This window comes from Grampus griseus (genome assembly GCF_964374135.1).
Source record: "Grampus griseus genome assembly, chromosome: 16".
NCBI lineage: Eukaryota > Metazoa > Chordata > Mammalia > Artiodactyla > Delphinidae > Grampus > Grampus griseus.
Window position 1 is genome coordinate 23,145,953 of NC_139010.1, and position 15,063 is coordinate 23,161,015.

General features: G+C 36.2%; 1 protein-coding gene across 7 annotated transcripts in view; it reads right to left on the reverse strand.

Annotated features, from left to right (window-relative positions):
* Positions 1-749: 749 nt before the first annotated feature.
* Positions 750-15,063, reverse strand: part of SLC25A16 (solute carrier family 25 member 16) — a 34,404-nt gene continuing 20,090 nt past the window's right edge. For 3 of the 7 annotated variants that reach the window (XM_082674174.1, XM_082674171.1, XM_082674175.1), the window contains 5 exons: positions 14,235-14,356; positions 13,921-13,987; positions 9,521-9,683; positions 5,053-5,121; positions 1,999-3,692 (listed from right to left, as the gene is read on the reverse strand). In XM_082674174.1, the coding sequence (XP_082530300.1) occupies positions 3,536-3,692; positions 5,053-5,121; positions 9,521-9,683; positions 13,921-13,987; positions 14,235-14,356 (578 nt within the window). In that variant the 3' untranslated portion in view covers positions 1,999-3,535. Of the gene's footprint in view, positions 1,950-1,998; positions 3,721-3,990; positions 4,361-4,671; positions 4,875-5,052; positions 5,122-9,520; positions 9,684-13,920; positions 13,988-14,234; positions 14,357-15,063 lie in introns of those variants that run through there. The other 4 variants (XM_082674172.1, XM_082674177.1, XM_082674176.1 and 1 more) reach the window with 4 other exon arrangements.

Consider the following 15,063-nt stretch of genomic DNA (forward strand, 5'->3'; position numbering starts at 1 on the left):
TTTCTGAAAGTTTGTATAAAATTATTTCTTTCTTAGATGTCCAACAGAATTCACAATCTGAGCCTGGAGTTTTCTTTGTGGAAGGATTTTTGATAAATTCAGTTTCTTTAATTGGTTATGCAGATTTTGTTTCACCTACATCAGTTTTGGTTGTGATTTTCAAAGCCTCTGTCCATTTCATCTAAGTCATCAAATTCCTTAGCAAAGAGTTATTTAGAAATCCCGTATTATCTTTTTAACATCCATAGGATCCATAGTAATGTCATCTTTTTCATTATTTTCTTTTTGGCCACGCCACATGGCTTGTGGGATCTTAGTTCCCCAGCCAGGGCTTGAACCCGGGCCTTCGGCAATGAAAGCGTGGAGTCCTAACCACTGGACCACCAGGGAATTCCCCATTCTTGATATTGGTAATTTATATTCCTTTTTAGTTATCAGTCTAGCTAAGGGGCTTACCAATTTTGTTGATCTCTTCAAAAAACCAATTTTGGGGTTTGTTATTTTCTCTATTATCTGTTTTTAATTTTGTTGATTTCTGGTGTTTTTTATTTTGTTGTTTTGTTTGTTTGTTTGTTTTGGCTGTGCCAGCATGTGGGATCTTAATTCCCCACCCGGGGATCGAACCCACACCCCCTGCATTGGAAGCACAGAGTCAACCACTGGACCACCAGGGAATTCCCTGATTTCTATTTTAAGTGCATATAATTGTTGATAAAGCAGTAATCTTTGTACAAATATAATCAGGCAATTTTATTCCCCTACTGAAAACCTTCAAGGCTTCCCATTGCATTTAGAATAAAAGACAAAATCATTACTACATCCTATAGAGCCCTAAATACATTGATCTGCCCTTTGTCTACTTCTCCAACCTATTTATTGCTACTCCCTCACTCAGGGAGCTTCATTCACACAGGGCTTAGATCCACCACTTATTGTGTGAACCTGGGCAAGTTACTTGATATCCCTGGGTCTCAATTATCCCAACTGTAAAAAAGGAATATTTAATAGTGCCTATCTTATAGTACTGTTATAGAGTTAAGGCATCAAATGTGCTTAAAATAAGGAATGGAACATAGTAAATACTCAGGAAATATACATGACTTATTATTTGTCATTGATTTCTAGTTTGTAACAATGTCTAATATTCAAAGAATTGATGTAAGTGTTTAAGTATACAGTTGCTATACAAGTATGTCAGATATCATTGGCCCAACTCTGCAAGGCAACGCATACTCACATAATATAGGTATTATTATTTGCCATTCATCCTGGCTCAAATTAGCAACAAGACATTTCTATGAAGAAAAAACAAATAACTTTCTTTCTAAATTGCTCTTTCCGTAAACTATTTGTGCCTCGTTTCTCTCTACTAGAACATTTTCTCCAAAAACAGGAACCAAACCTTCCTTCTGCCCATCAGTAAACATCACTGAGCAACTATTAATGATGCCATACCCTGTGCTCCTTAAAGGGGATGAAGGTATGACTCTGCCCATGAAGGAACCAATGGGAGGACACATAAACATGCAGTAACCAAAAAGTATGGTACATACCCTGTTAGAGAAATACCCAGTGATAGATGCTATTGGGAATCCAAATCAGACTGCAAGTACAGTTAACAGACCTCTCAAGGTATGCCCCCATAATGCTGATATAATCCGTGGCACACAATGGGTGCTGCAAAAATGGATGTTGAGTAATCTGGAGGAAAATGTTGTAAGATATTATTATATATACCCACTAAGCTTTTCATCTCCATACAGACCACCATTAAGAGCTAGGAATGGTACCTCACTCATCAGTCCCTAAACAAAATCACTGCCCCATTCTATAGATCAGAGGGCTGTACCCAATAAAAGGCAAGGAAAGTATTACAATGGAGATCAAAACAGAAACAGTCAATATTCAAATTGAAGATAATCTGTCAAGATTCACTTTGCGTTATCAATCTGAAATAAATCAGATAAAAATACAGTCATTATTTTAAGTATTCTTCCATTATGTTTAATATTTGTGCTTCAATAATGTAAATAGTTAAAAGAGAGGAATAACTTGAAATATGAAAATTTATTTTTAATAACCTATGTATTCTGTAACAGACATAGAATGCAAATTTTTATTTAAAAAAATATTTGCAGTCCTCTTTTATTGTTAACATAACTGAGATACTTATTTTATAAATTTAAATTATCTTGAGATTTGATAGCAGTATTTAGCTACAGTGTAGCCGAGAAATGAAAATATACAAAATAGTTTTAGGAACACATGTATTTTTACCTGTGGGTACACTTATAAATCATACAAAGATACACATTTATTTTAAAATAAAGACTTTGAAAATGAAACCAGTTCATAAAATTTTTACCAAGTTATGACAAGAAATCTTTTATGCAAAAAAAAAAAAATTGAAGCAGAAATAACACTTTCAATTTAGTTTTCTAATGTCTTAAAAATCACATCAATTCTACAAATTGCTGTTTCTGAGGACAGAACTATAACTGTTCCCCTCCCATTTTTGTCATGCTTATAATAAAACATAAAAACTACTCTAAACATAATAACTGGAATTCTTACATTTTAAACCATTTTAATATAAATGATAGCAATTCAGATCATGTTTTACATTTCTACTTAAGTTTATATTGCACTAAAATTATTTTACGTGGAAGAACTAGTTGCTGTGTCATAACATAATACTTGGAAACATTCTTTGACATTCACACCTATATTAATGGATATTTCACAGTCCACTTAAATAAATTTTCTAGTATACATCAAATCATCTAACAAATCTATAATGCTAACTTGTTTTGAGAGCAAAGATATTCAGTATTTACTATTACTGCCTTTGGGAAATACACTGACTTATAAAAACACATTTAAATCACTCAGAAACTGGGAATAACATTTGAGCAATACCTGAAAATTCTTGACTTACTGATGAGTCTCTACATGGTTACTTTTTGAATACAACATTTATCAAAAAATGAAGAGAAAAAGTGTTTGTCCTTTTATCCAGTGGAGCAGAATTATGAGAAGAGAAATATTAAGAATAATACTTCAATACTGGCTTCTAACCTATGTTTTATATAACTTAAAAGTTCAGCTCTCATCATTCTGCTGCAATATAACCAAGACTGTTAATAATAACAATAACAGCAACCAACATTAGAGTCTTTGAAAATCATGATTACAATTAAAAGCTTGGAATAGCATGATAAAACTAATGGCAACCTTTTGAATCCCATTTTAAGTTAGTTCTATCCAAATAATACTTTAAAATGGTTTCAAATAACCTTACTGATTAGCCAGCATCAGCTTAGGATTTTTTTGCAATGTTCTAAGATATAACTTTTGGCATAAAAGTATAGTAAGCACTTTTGATTTGTGATGAATAGAAAAATCAAGTACTAAAATACCAGTGGTTCCTGTGACAGGGTAAATATCCCCCTTCAAGTAATGTTCTCCCCAAATTAAATTAACATTTTATTTTTCCCTCTGAGAGTTTATTAAGGAAAAGAAATAACGATATTTTTTAATTGAGGTGAAAAAACTGCTTCATAAGTTCATATGTTGTAAAAGCCACTGCCTGAGAAGGAACGCAGCGAATGTAATTAAGAGATAAACCACGATATAATCCTTTTCGAATTCCATGGTGTCCATAGACATACTTCATAGTCTCCCGCATGGTACTGAAAGAGAATGGTTAAATGATGACACCTTTATGCCCAGTCATGAAGAGACAATTTCAGGATCCATAATAGCATTTTTAAAAGAAGCTAAAAATGCCATCTTGAGTAGCTTTTGGAAGGCAAGTGTTAAAACGAAGCCGGCGCACTGCAACAAAGAGTAGCCCCTGCTCGCCACAACTAGAGAAAGCCCGTGCACAGTGACAAAGAGCCAACGCAGCCAAAAATAAATTAATTAATTTTTTTTAAAAAACCAAGCTAAAAATTCATAATAAAAGAGCAATTCATTCTAAACAAGTACAAGCATTATGCACAGAATTCCGTGGCTCATTAATACAATATATTTTGTTTGCATTATGTCTGTGACATTTACTAGCAACACTATTTCATAATAATATTTGAAATATTGATGTAGTCTTTTTAAAGGATATATGAGCAGTTGCCCTTTAAACTCTCAAGTTTCTGCTCAAGTTCTATGCTACTAAAGCTTGAAGGACTATCTTCCAGATTTCATCAATAAAGACTTTCTTGTTTCAGTGTTCTTTCCTTTCAAACCAACATTTTGGGCTTTGTCTTTCTCTTTCAATATGCAATGTAGACTGAAATATTCAAAAAATCTTTTGGGTGAATGAAGGCAATTCATGGTCCTGAATAAACATTCTGCTCTTCCCCTGAGGAACAACACATCACCAATCAAACAGAATGATTCGAAATCTCTACAGATTATAGAAAACTCTAGAGCTGTGTGCTATGCAATAGTGGTAGCCACTAGCCACATGTGGCTACTGAGTACATGAAATGTGGCAAGTCCTAAATTGAGATGTGCTGTGAGTGTAAAATACACCCTGGATTTCAAACACTTAGTGTTTTTTTTAAAAGGATGTAAAATACTGAAATGTTGAAGTGATAAATTTTAAATATATTCGTTTAAATAAAATACTTTAAAACAATTTCATGTTTCTTTTTATACTTTTTTAATGTGGTTAGGTTACCAGAAAATTTTAAATTACATATGTGGCTCACATCATATTTCTATTTAACAGAGCTGCTCTAAAATTAAATTTGTTTTTGTTTTTGTTTTTTGGCTGCAAGGCTTGTGGGATCTTAGTTCCCTGATCAGGGACCGAACCCTGGCCCCCACAGTGAAAGCACCGAGTCCTAACCACTGGACCACCAGGGAATTACCTAAAATGAACATTTTAACAGGAGGATTAGGACCTGATTAAATTCAGTTTACCAAAGAATATTATGGGATATAAAATGAAAGCTCTAGACTACTAGTGAGATCACAGTCCTATCTCCCTACTTACTATACACATTACATTTCCTAAAGAAACTGAACAATGACAAATGAAGAACTTACAGGCACTTTTCAAATTCTGGAAGAACAGTTCCTAACTGCATTCGCCGACGTGTTACATCAAATGGGTAGCTAAAAGAAGAAAAAGAAGGACTTAAAAATGATTTTTAGTTTTCTACTCAGCAATTATTGAATACAAAGCCCTATGTATGCTAGGAAATAATGTGTTCCTATTTTCTTACTGTTTTGTCTAATCTGGGAGTCAGGATATAGGCATATGAATAAAATCAAATAACAATACAGAGGTCTCCTTGCCTTTGCCTAAGTGGTTCCCTTGGGTTAAATGATTCTTCTTTCATCACCCATTATCAAGTTCTATTTATTCCCCCAAACCAAATTAAATGCCGCTTCCTGAGGAAATAGACTGGGTGCTTTCCATTGTTGTAACCCTAAGACAGGGTTTCTTAACTTTGGCACTATTGCCATTTTGGGTTGGAAAATTCTTAGTTGTGGGAGTTGCCCTGGGCATTGTAGGGTGTTTAGGTAAATCCCTGGCTTCTACCCACTAGATGCCAGTAGCACAACCCCAGTTGTAACAACGAAAAATGTCTCCAGACATTAATAAATGTCCACTAGAGACGAAACCACCCCAGTTAAGAACCACTACCCTAAGAGTATTCAGCAAGTGCCCCTGTATACAGTAGGCCAACAAAAAATTCTTCTTAAGGGCTAAAATTAACAATACAGATAATTGCTTATAGAGGATAGAGAAAATTCTATGTGAAAAGATTGCCTGATTCTGCAACTATGTATGGTGATGAATGTTAACCAGACTTAATATCAAATCATTATGTTATATACCAGAAACTAATAGAATATTGTATATTAATTATACCTCAATTTAAAAAAAATTTTAAAGATTGCCTAAAATGAAATATACAAAAGTAATCTCTTAGGAGTGGGACCCTAGGTGATTTTTTTTTTAAATTACTTTTTTGGGGCTAATGTTGACTGCTTATGTTAGGTCCTGTGCTAAGCAATTTATGTACATTATCTCATTCCATCTTTACAACTGTGTTAAGTAGGTACTGTTATCTCAATATTAAGATAAGAAAATTGAGTCTTAGGGCTTCCCTGGTGGCGCAGTGGTTGAGAATCTGCCTGCCAAGGGACACGGGTTCGAGCCCTGGTCTGGGAAGATCCCACATGCCGCGGAGCAACTGGGCCTGTGAGCCACAACTACTGAGACTGCGCATCTGGAGCCTGTGCTCCGCAACAAGAGAGGCCGAGATAGTGAGAGGCCCGCGCACCGCGATGAAGAGTGGCCCCCGCTCGCCGCAACTAGAGAAAGCCCTCGCATAGAAACGAAGACCCAACACAGACAAAAATAAATAAATAAATAAATTTATTTAAAAAAAAGAAAATTGAGTCTTAGAGACATTTGCCATGTCATAAAGCTGCTTTCTACTTCCCTATTCAAAGCTCTCGTTCATACACACATATATATATATACACACACATATGTATATATACATACATACATACATACATATAATATATACGTAAGTGATATATGACAAAAATAATTATATACTTTTATATACATTTAAATTTACTATGAAATAATTGTAATAAAAAAACCACCCATGTACCAACCAAACAGCTTAAGAAATAACATTACTAACAGATGAAGAGCTCTATGCATCTAAGCAGCATCTCCATGAATTATCTTTTTTTTTTTTGGCCCTGCTTCACGGCTTGCAGGATCTTATCTCCCCAACCAGGGATCCAACACATGCCCCCTGCAGTGAAAGTGCGGGGTCCTAACCACTGGATCACCAGGGAATTCCCCTCCATGAATTATCTTTTTTAAAATTTTTAAAATATTTATTTATTTTTGGCTGTGTTGGGTCTTCGTTGCTGCACGCAGGCTTTCTCTGTTGCGGCGAGTGGGGGCTACTCTTCGTTGTGGTATGCGTGCTTCTCATTGTGGTGGCTTCTCTTGTTGTGGAGCATGGGCTCTAGGCGTGCGGGCTTCAGTGATTGTGGCACATGGGCTCAGTAGTTGTGGCACACGGGCTTAGTTGCTCTGCAGTATGTGGGATCTTTCCAGACCAGGGCTCGAACCCGTGTCCCCTGCCTTGGCAGGCGGATTCTTAACCACTGCGCCACCAGTTAAGTCCTGAATTATCTTTTAATGGGAGGTGGAGATAGGAAAAAACTTTATGGGGAATAAAGGGACCAAAACCTCAACCTGAAGGATTCAGTTTCCAAGCAGGAAAAGATGTGTCCGGGTAGAAGGAATTGATTAATAAAGAGAAAGTAAGAAGACAAAGTACAAGGATCAGAACTAGGGAAATAACAATGGGAAAGAAAGAAAATAACATTCTAGGTAATGTTTTTAAGCAAAAAAATGACAAAAATACTTGGATATGTACAATGTGAAAAATGATCTCAAGGTATTATCAGGACTAGAAGATTAATGGTGATCGATAACAAATAGGAAAGTTGGGGGCCGAGGACAGACATGAAAAAAAAGACAAGAAAGCAGTATATGAATTACAGAGCTTGAACTGAGGACAGAAGTCCAGGTATAAACATCCAAGAGCTTGCTAGAGAAGTAATGAGTCAGCAATGAAGATTTAAATAGAATTAGTTATCTGTACAGAGGTGACCATTGAAACAATAAAGATAGATGAGCTATTCTGGATGTTTACAGGAAGAGCAGAGGACCAAAGTCTGGCTAGGCCTTAAAAAATCAGCACAGATAGGTAGGAGGAGGAAGACATGAATCAGCAAGATACCTGAAAAGGGAAAGTTGCCGCAACTAAGAGTTCGCATGTCACAACTAAAGATCCAGTGCAGCCAAATAAATAAATAAATAATTTTTAAAAAAAGAGTCAGTGGGTGTAGAATATAGCTTATGAAGTAAGTGGAAAAGAGAAGACAGATTTTAAAGATCTAAACTGGAAGTAAATAATAAAGAAAAGGGGCAGTAAAACCAAGAAGAGAATCAGAATAGCTAGAGGTGATCATGTCTCCGCAAATGAACAAGGTTCCGCAGCCATGTTTCTAAAAGTAAACTACACACCTTTTTTTTTTTTTTAATATTTAGTTATTTATTTGGCTGTGTCAGGTCTTAGTTGTGGCATGCGGGATCACTCTTGCCACGTGCGGGATCTTTTAGATGTGGCCTTCGGGATCTTTAGTTGCGGCATGTGAACTCTTAGTTGCAGCATGTGGGATCTAGTTCCCTGACCAGGGATTGAACCCGGGCCCCCTGAATTGGGAGCGCGGAGTCTTAGGCACTGGACCGCCAGGGAAGTCCCTACACCTTTTTTCCTTTACTTTCAGTCTAGTACGATCTGCTCCCACACACAAGCATACTGAATCTGCCTTCACAAAAGTAACCTTCATTGTGAAATCCGATGAATACCTTACTTTTCAGTACTTATCTTACTTTGAGTTTTCTTTTTCCATTGGATACTCTTTTTTGAGCCTTTGTGACACTACGATTTCCTGTTGTCTTCCTGTTTTTCAGGATACTCCTCAGTCACAGAGAGCTTCCCTTCTTCCTGTTCCTGAAAAGTTCCTGCTTCTTAGTATTCCAGCTCTTTTTTAATCTCATCTATCCAATCTCTCTTGGTCTACAGAAATTCTCTACAGCCAACTTTCCAATTACACTTTCCACCTAATTTATCTATGTCCCTAATACACTTATATTAATATAAAACTCCCTTGTATTGCTACTGTCTTAATAAGAGTATAGGCTTCTTGGGACTTCCCTGGTGGCACAGTGATTGAGAATCCTCCTGCCAATGCAGGGACACGGGTTCAAACCATGGGAAGATCCCACATGCCGCAGAGCAACTAAGCCCGTGAAGCCTGCGAGTCTAGTGCCTGTGCTCCGCAACAAGAGAAGCCACCACAATGAGAAGCCCCCGCACTGCAACGAAGAGTAGCCCCGACTCGCTGCAACTAGAGAAAGCCTGCATGCAGCAACAAAGACCCAAGGCAGCCAAAAAAAAAAAAAAAAAGAAAAGAGTATAGGCTTCTTGAGGCAATACTTTTGTTTTTCCTTCAGTGAAACTCCCAATGCCTAGCATACTGACTGGCACAAAGTAGGCCTTCAAGATTTAGTGCAAGAGAAGTTGTACCTACACACATACACACACACACACACACACACACACACAATAAATGGCTCAAATTTCAGAAAACTCATACAGGCAATTCATGAGGAAATATGGATGAAAACTATAGTGTTTCTTTCTAGCTTTCTTTTTCCTTTCTTTTAAAATCCACAGAAATTGAGTAGGTTCAAACTAATTTGGTCAATTTGGCACGAAGTTATTTATAATATGCTTAAAGTGCAGGCACACTGGAAAAAATGTATTAAATTAATATTTATATTTTGCAAGGGATCCTGTGTCTTAATAATCTATTAGAAAAAATAAGACAACTAACCAATGCTAAAAATCAGTATTGGATAAATGTAATTTAACTTAATTAAGTTGATGAACAAACTTACGATATTGTCTGTGCTATTGCTCCAGCAACACCACCACAAAGTAAGTTTATGTGAGTTTTCAAAACTAAGACATTAGGATTGTCTGATGAAGGTCTGCCAAGAAGGGTAGGAGCATGGGAAAGCCCAACACTCTTTAAGGTACCAAAAGTAAAAAACGAAACACCTGAAAAACAAAATATAAATTCACCACAATGCTTAACAGAGATGTGAGCTGTGAGAAGACACCATTCTTACATAATAACCAATTAACTCAATTGGTTATTATCAACCAATTAACTCAAGGGACTAACTATGCATTTCCTGATTTCCAATGTTTGGCTTAATCTAAGACAAAAAGATTTAATTAATGTTTACAAATAACCTAAAGATAACAAAATTACCACCTATAAAAAATTATACGTTGGTTTTTCACACACTAACATAATGTTCAGTTCACTGAATAAAGGTAGTAGTTGAGTATAATGCCACCTTATACATGAATAGAATTGAACAGTTTTCCAAGGTTTTACATAAGTAAAAGTTAAATTAATGATTAGTAACCTTACGTAAACATGACATATTTACAATAACAATGATGGTGATAATGTAAGGTAGAGGCAAGAAATTCAAAAGTGATAAAGCATTGTTATTTCAATTCAATGTCTAATGTTGTCTTCCAGGAAAAGTTATGACAATGAGAGACTCACCAGACACATGGAATCTAATGAATATTGAATTAAGTTATTGATAATGTGCAGTTGGTGCTGGCTGAATATTTACACGATTTTATAATAAAAGGATTAAAGTCATACATTAAAAAAATTAGCAGAACTCAAGTATACCTATCAACTAAATATTACTCAAGATATCTTGATATTTACTGAATTTTAAAAACATACTGTAAAAGATACTTGATTCTTAAGAACAAATAAGCACTAACAAAAATTCAGTCTAGGATAACACCTCAATATATGCATTTATTCTTTGTATAAAATTCTTACGATCTTATAGTATTTTATAATGATGCTATACAACTTTAGAATATTCATATACTTTTTTTTTAAAGAAGTGGTTTTTATTTTTTAATTTTAATTTTATTTATTTTTGGTTGCATTGGGTTTTCGTTGCTGCACGTGGGCCTTCTCTAGATGCAGCGAGTGGGGGCTACTCTTTGTTGCGGTGCACAGGCTTCTCATTGCAGTGGCTTCTCCTGTTGCAGAGCACGGGCTCTAGGCACGCGGGCCCCCAGCAGTTGTGGCACATGGGCTAAGTAGTTGCGGCTCGCGGGCTCTAGAGCACAGGCTCAGTAGTTGTGGTGCATGGGCTTAGCTGCTCCGCGGCGTGTGAGATCCTCCCAGAGCAGGGCTCAAACCCATGTCCCTTGCATTCGCAGGCGGATTCCCAACCACTGCGCCACTAGGGAAGTCCCCATACACTTTTATATATGGGAAATCTATTCTATAGACTTAAATACAGAAATTTTAACCACAGGAAAAGCTCACAACAAGGAAATTCATAGCAAATTAAACACAAGTAGAAAAAAAATAGAAATACCTTAATTATGCAGAATGGTATTCACTGAAATATGACACAATTAATAAAAATGTGAATACTATTCAGAAATATGAAAAACATTTGGGAAATGGGAAAAAATTAAGAAACAAAATTATATACATACTATAACTATGTAAAAAATGTATTTCAAAAACAAAACTGAAAACAAACAAAAAAAATTAGAAAGAGAAAAAAATATAGTAAAAAAACTAAAGAGTTCTGATTCCAGCATAATGGCAGTCTAGGTATTCTGAGGGACTTTGTCATTGCAGAACAACTATATCCATTGCTGGGCTTACAAAAAGGAAGAGAAGGTTTCCAAGAATCCCTAGCAGCACCACCTTCCAAAAATATGATATGGGGCCCACTTGGGAATTGTGGCCCATGAGAGAGTTGGAGTGACTCTACATTTTGATGGCAATAGCAGCCAAGCCATTGAGACAGATCCTGCCACTGGGCTACAGAAGATGGAATCACTGGGTCAGAAACTCAGAGGTTAAGATCAAGTAATGGACTCATAATTAAAGACCGCTCAAAAGAAGCCACAAGAAATAAAACAAACAACAAACTAACTAACTAAATAAAGACCATCAAGCATAGGAGGAAGCAAATAAACTTATATATTTATAAAATATTGGGGGGGGGGCTAAGGATTCAGAAAAATAAGCAAACAAGATAAGAAAGGAATAAAAAGAAACGTATAAAGAAAAACAGGGCTTCCCTGGTGGTGCAGTGGTTAAGAATCCGCCTGCCAATGCAGGGGACACGGGTTCGAGCCCTGGTCCTGGAAAATCTCACATGCTGCGGAGCAGCTAAGCCCGTGCGCCACAACTACTGAGCCTGCACTCTTGAGCCCATGAACCACAACTACTGAGCGTGCATGCCACAACTACTGAAGCCTGTGTGCCTAGAGCCCGAGCTCCGCAACAACAGAAGCCACCACAATGAGAAACCCGCACACCACAAGGAAGAGTAGCCCCCGCTTGCCGCAACTAGAGAAAGCCTGTGTGCAGCAACGAAGGCCCAATGCAGCCAAAAATAAATAAATAAAACAAATAAATTTATTAAAAAGAATAAAAAAAAGAAAAACAAGTGGAAATCAATAGCAAGGTAAAGAAACAAGTCCAAATATATCAATAACCATTAAGTATACTGTCAATTAAAAGATTTTACTGACCAGATTAAAGAAATACCCAGCTATATATATATAATGATTACAAAATAAATATCTAAAACAAAAACATAACAAAGTAGAAAATGAAAGGATGAAAAAAGATATCCCAGGCAAATATTAACTTGGATCTGGGCAAAAAAAATTATAAATGGGGGGAATTTGAAAAATGACAATATACTAGATGATATTAAGAAAGTTTCATAATGGTAAGACAAATACCATAAGATATCACTTATATGTAGAATCTAAAATATGACACAAATGAACCTATCTATGAAACAGAAACAGAATCATGAACATAGAGAACAGACTGGTGGTTGCCAAGGAAGAGGGGGTTGGGGGAGGGATGGAATGGGAGGTTGGGGTGAGCAAATGTAAGCTTTTATATATAGAATGGATAAACAACAAGGTCCTACTGTCTAGCACAGAGAACTGTATTCAGTATCCTATGATAAACCACAATGGAAAAGAATATATATATAAAAAAAAAGAATGTTGGGTTTCCCTAGTGGCACAGTGGTTAAGGGTCCGCTTGCCAATGCAGGGGACACAGGTTCGAGCTCTGGTCTGGGAAGATCCCACATGCTGCGGAGCAACTAAGCCCATATGCCACAACTACTGAGCCTGCGCTCTAGAGCCCACGAGCCTCAACTACTGAAGCCCACGTGCCACAACTACTGAAGCCCACGCGCCTAGATCCCGTGCTCTGTAACAAGAGAAGCCATCGCAATGAGAAGCCCACACACCGCAACGAAGAGTAGCCCCTGCTCACTGCAACTAGAGAAAGCCCGCACGTAGCAATGAAGACCCAATGCAGCCAAAAATAAATAAATAAATTTATAAAATCAGTAACGAGCCAAAATGCCAAGTATCATCACTTTTATTGACTACTGCACTGTAGGTCCTTAGCTGCTACAGTAAGATAAGATAAACATAAATAGACAAAGAAATAAGGATTTGAACAGAAGTAAGAAAAATGATGTTATTTGCACAGGATGTGATGGTCCACACAGAAAATCCAAAGCATTTACAAGTAGCATGGTAGCTGGCTATCATATCAACAAGTAGAATAATGGCTAGCTATAAAATCATATAAAAATTAAATTAAGCAATAAACTGAAAATGTAATTTTCTAAAAGACACAACAAAACTTATAAGATGTCTATGAATATATCTAACAAAAACATCCAAGATCTGTATGCAATTTCATTCAGAATTCCAGCAAGGATTTTTGTGCAACATCAAAAAATGATTCTAAAATGCACATGGGGGCTTCCCTGGTGGCGCAGTGGTTGAGAGTCCGCCTGCCGATGCAGGGGACACGGGCTCGTGCCCCGGTCTGGGAAGATCCCACATGCCGCAGAGCGGCTGGGCCCGTGAGCCATGGCCGCTGAGCCTGCACGTCCGGAGCCTGTGCTCCACAACGGAAGAGGCCACAACAGTGAGAGGCCCGCGTACCGCAAAAAAAAAAAAAAAAAAAGAAAAACGACTTACTATAAAACTGCATTCTATTATTGTTTTAAGAAGTAGCACTACAGATCACTGGGGAAAGGAGAAATTAATCAGTGACTATCCTTAGGGAGGAAAAAAAGTAATTCTGGACAGATTAGGGGCTTAAATATAACATGCTAAACTTTAAAATTATTCCTACAAGAAAATGAAAAACGAAGATTTTGCCAAATTTAAAACATACCTGCATATGGAGCCATTCCTAATATAGTAGGCATCAAGCCTCTGTAAAATCCAAGGAAACCACCTTCCTTTTGAGTGAAGAAAAATTAGAAGTGAAATTACACTGGGCTTATTATGATAAATGCAAAAGAACAAAAGCATACATTATATAGGAAAAATTATTCTGGACCCACACTGAAACACATGTGTTTTCACAATTATGATTAGTATCAGTAATTATAAGTAAAACAATAACTATTCAAAACAATGACATTCAAAACATTTGCCTAAATATAAAAGGACATGTTATAGACAAGATAAGTAAAAATGAAATACCTTTGCATAAATTGTTTTGAATGCATGAATAATTCCCGTATAAGTATGTTCCCCTTTCACCTGGAATGCTAGGCGTACTCTAACCATATCAAGAGGGTAAGTACAGATAACTGCTGTCATACCTGAAAAGAAAGCAGAAACTTAAATGTATAAGAATCATATATTATGTGTGTATATATATATATATATGTACCATTACTATCATTAGTAATGCTCTCAAATTATATAGTAATGACGAAAACCCAATGAAATCAAAGTAATATTACTGACAGAATTATATCATAATATTATCAGCTGAAAAACTTGTAAGTAAAAGGGTCAGTTTGTAAAATCTTTTCAAGTTCTTCCCATTGTGAAGTTATAATGTTAGCACCAAAATAGTACAGTATTAGTGGATCATGTTAGTATTTTTTAAATTCTATTACTTGTCTATTCACAGGTAAGACATCAGAAAAGAAAAACTGACTATCTCCAAAGCACTAGGCAGGATATTTGACTTTTTCCTTATTTTCTCTAATCCTAAAATGGAGAGATGCTTAACCTACCTAAGGAATTCTTTTAAAAATAAAATAAAGGCATTTTTTAAAAAAATTCAAAGCATGGTCACTATTTTCTTTTTAAAATTTAGGTAAGGGTAATTCCCTGGTGGTCCAGTGGTTAGGACTCCATGCTCTCACTGTCAAGGGCCTGGGTTCAATCCCTGGTCAGGGAACAAAGATCCTGCCAGCAGAGCAGCTAGACCAAAATAAAAAAACAAAATATACAGGAATTCGATAAATAAATAAATAAAATTTACATAAATTTGTTACTGACTAAACATAATAAAAAT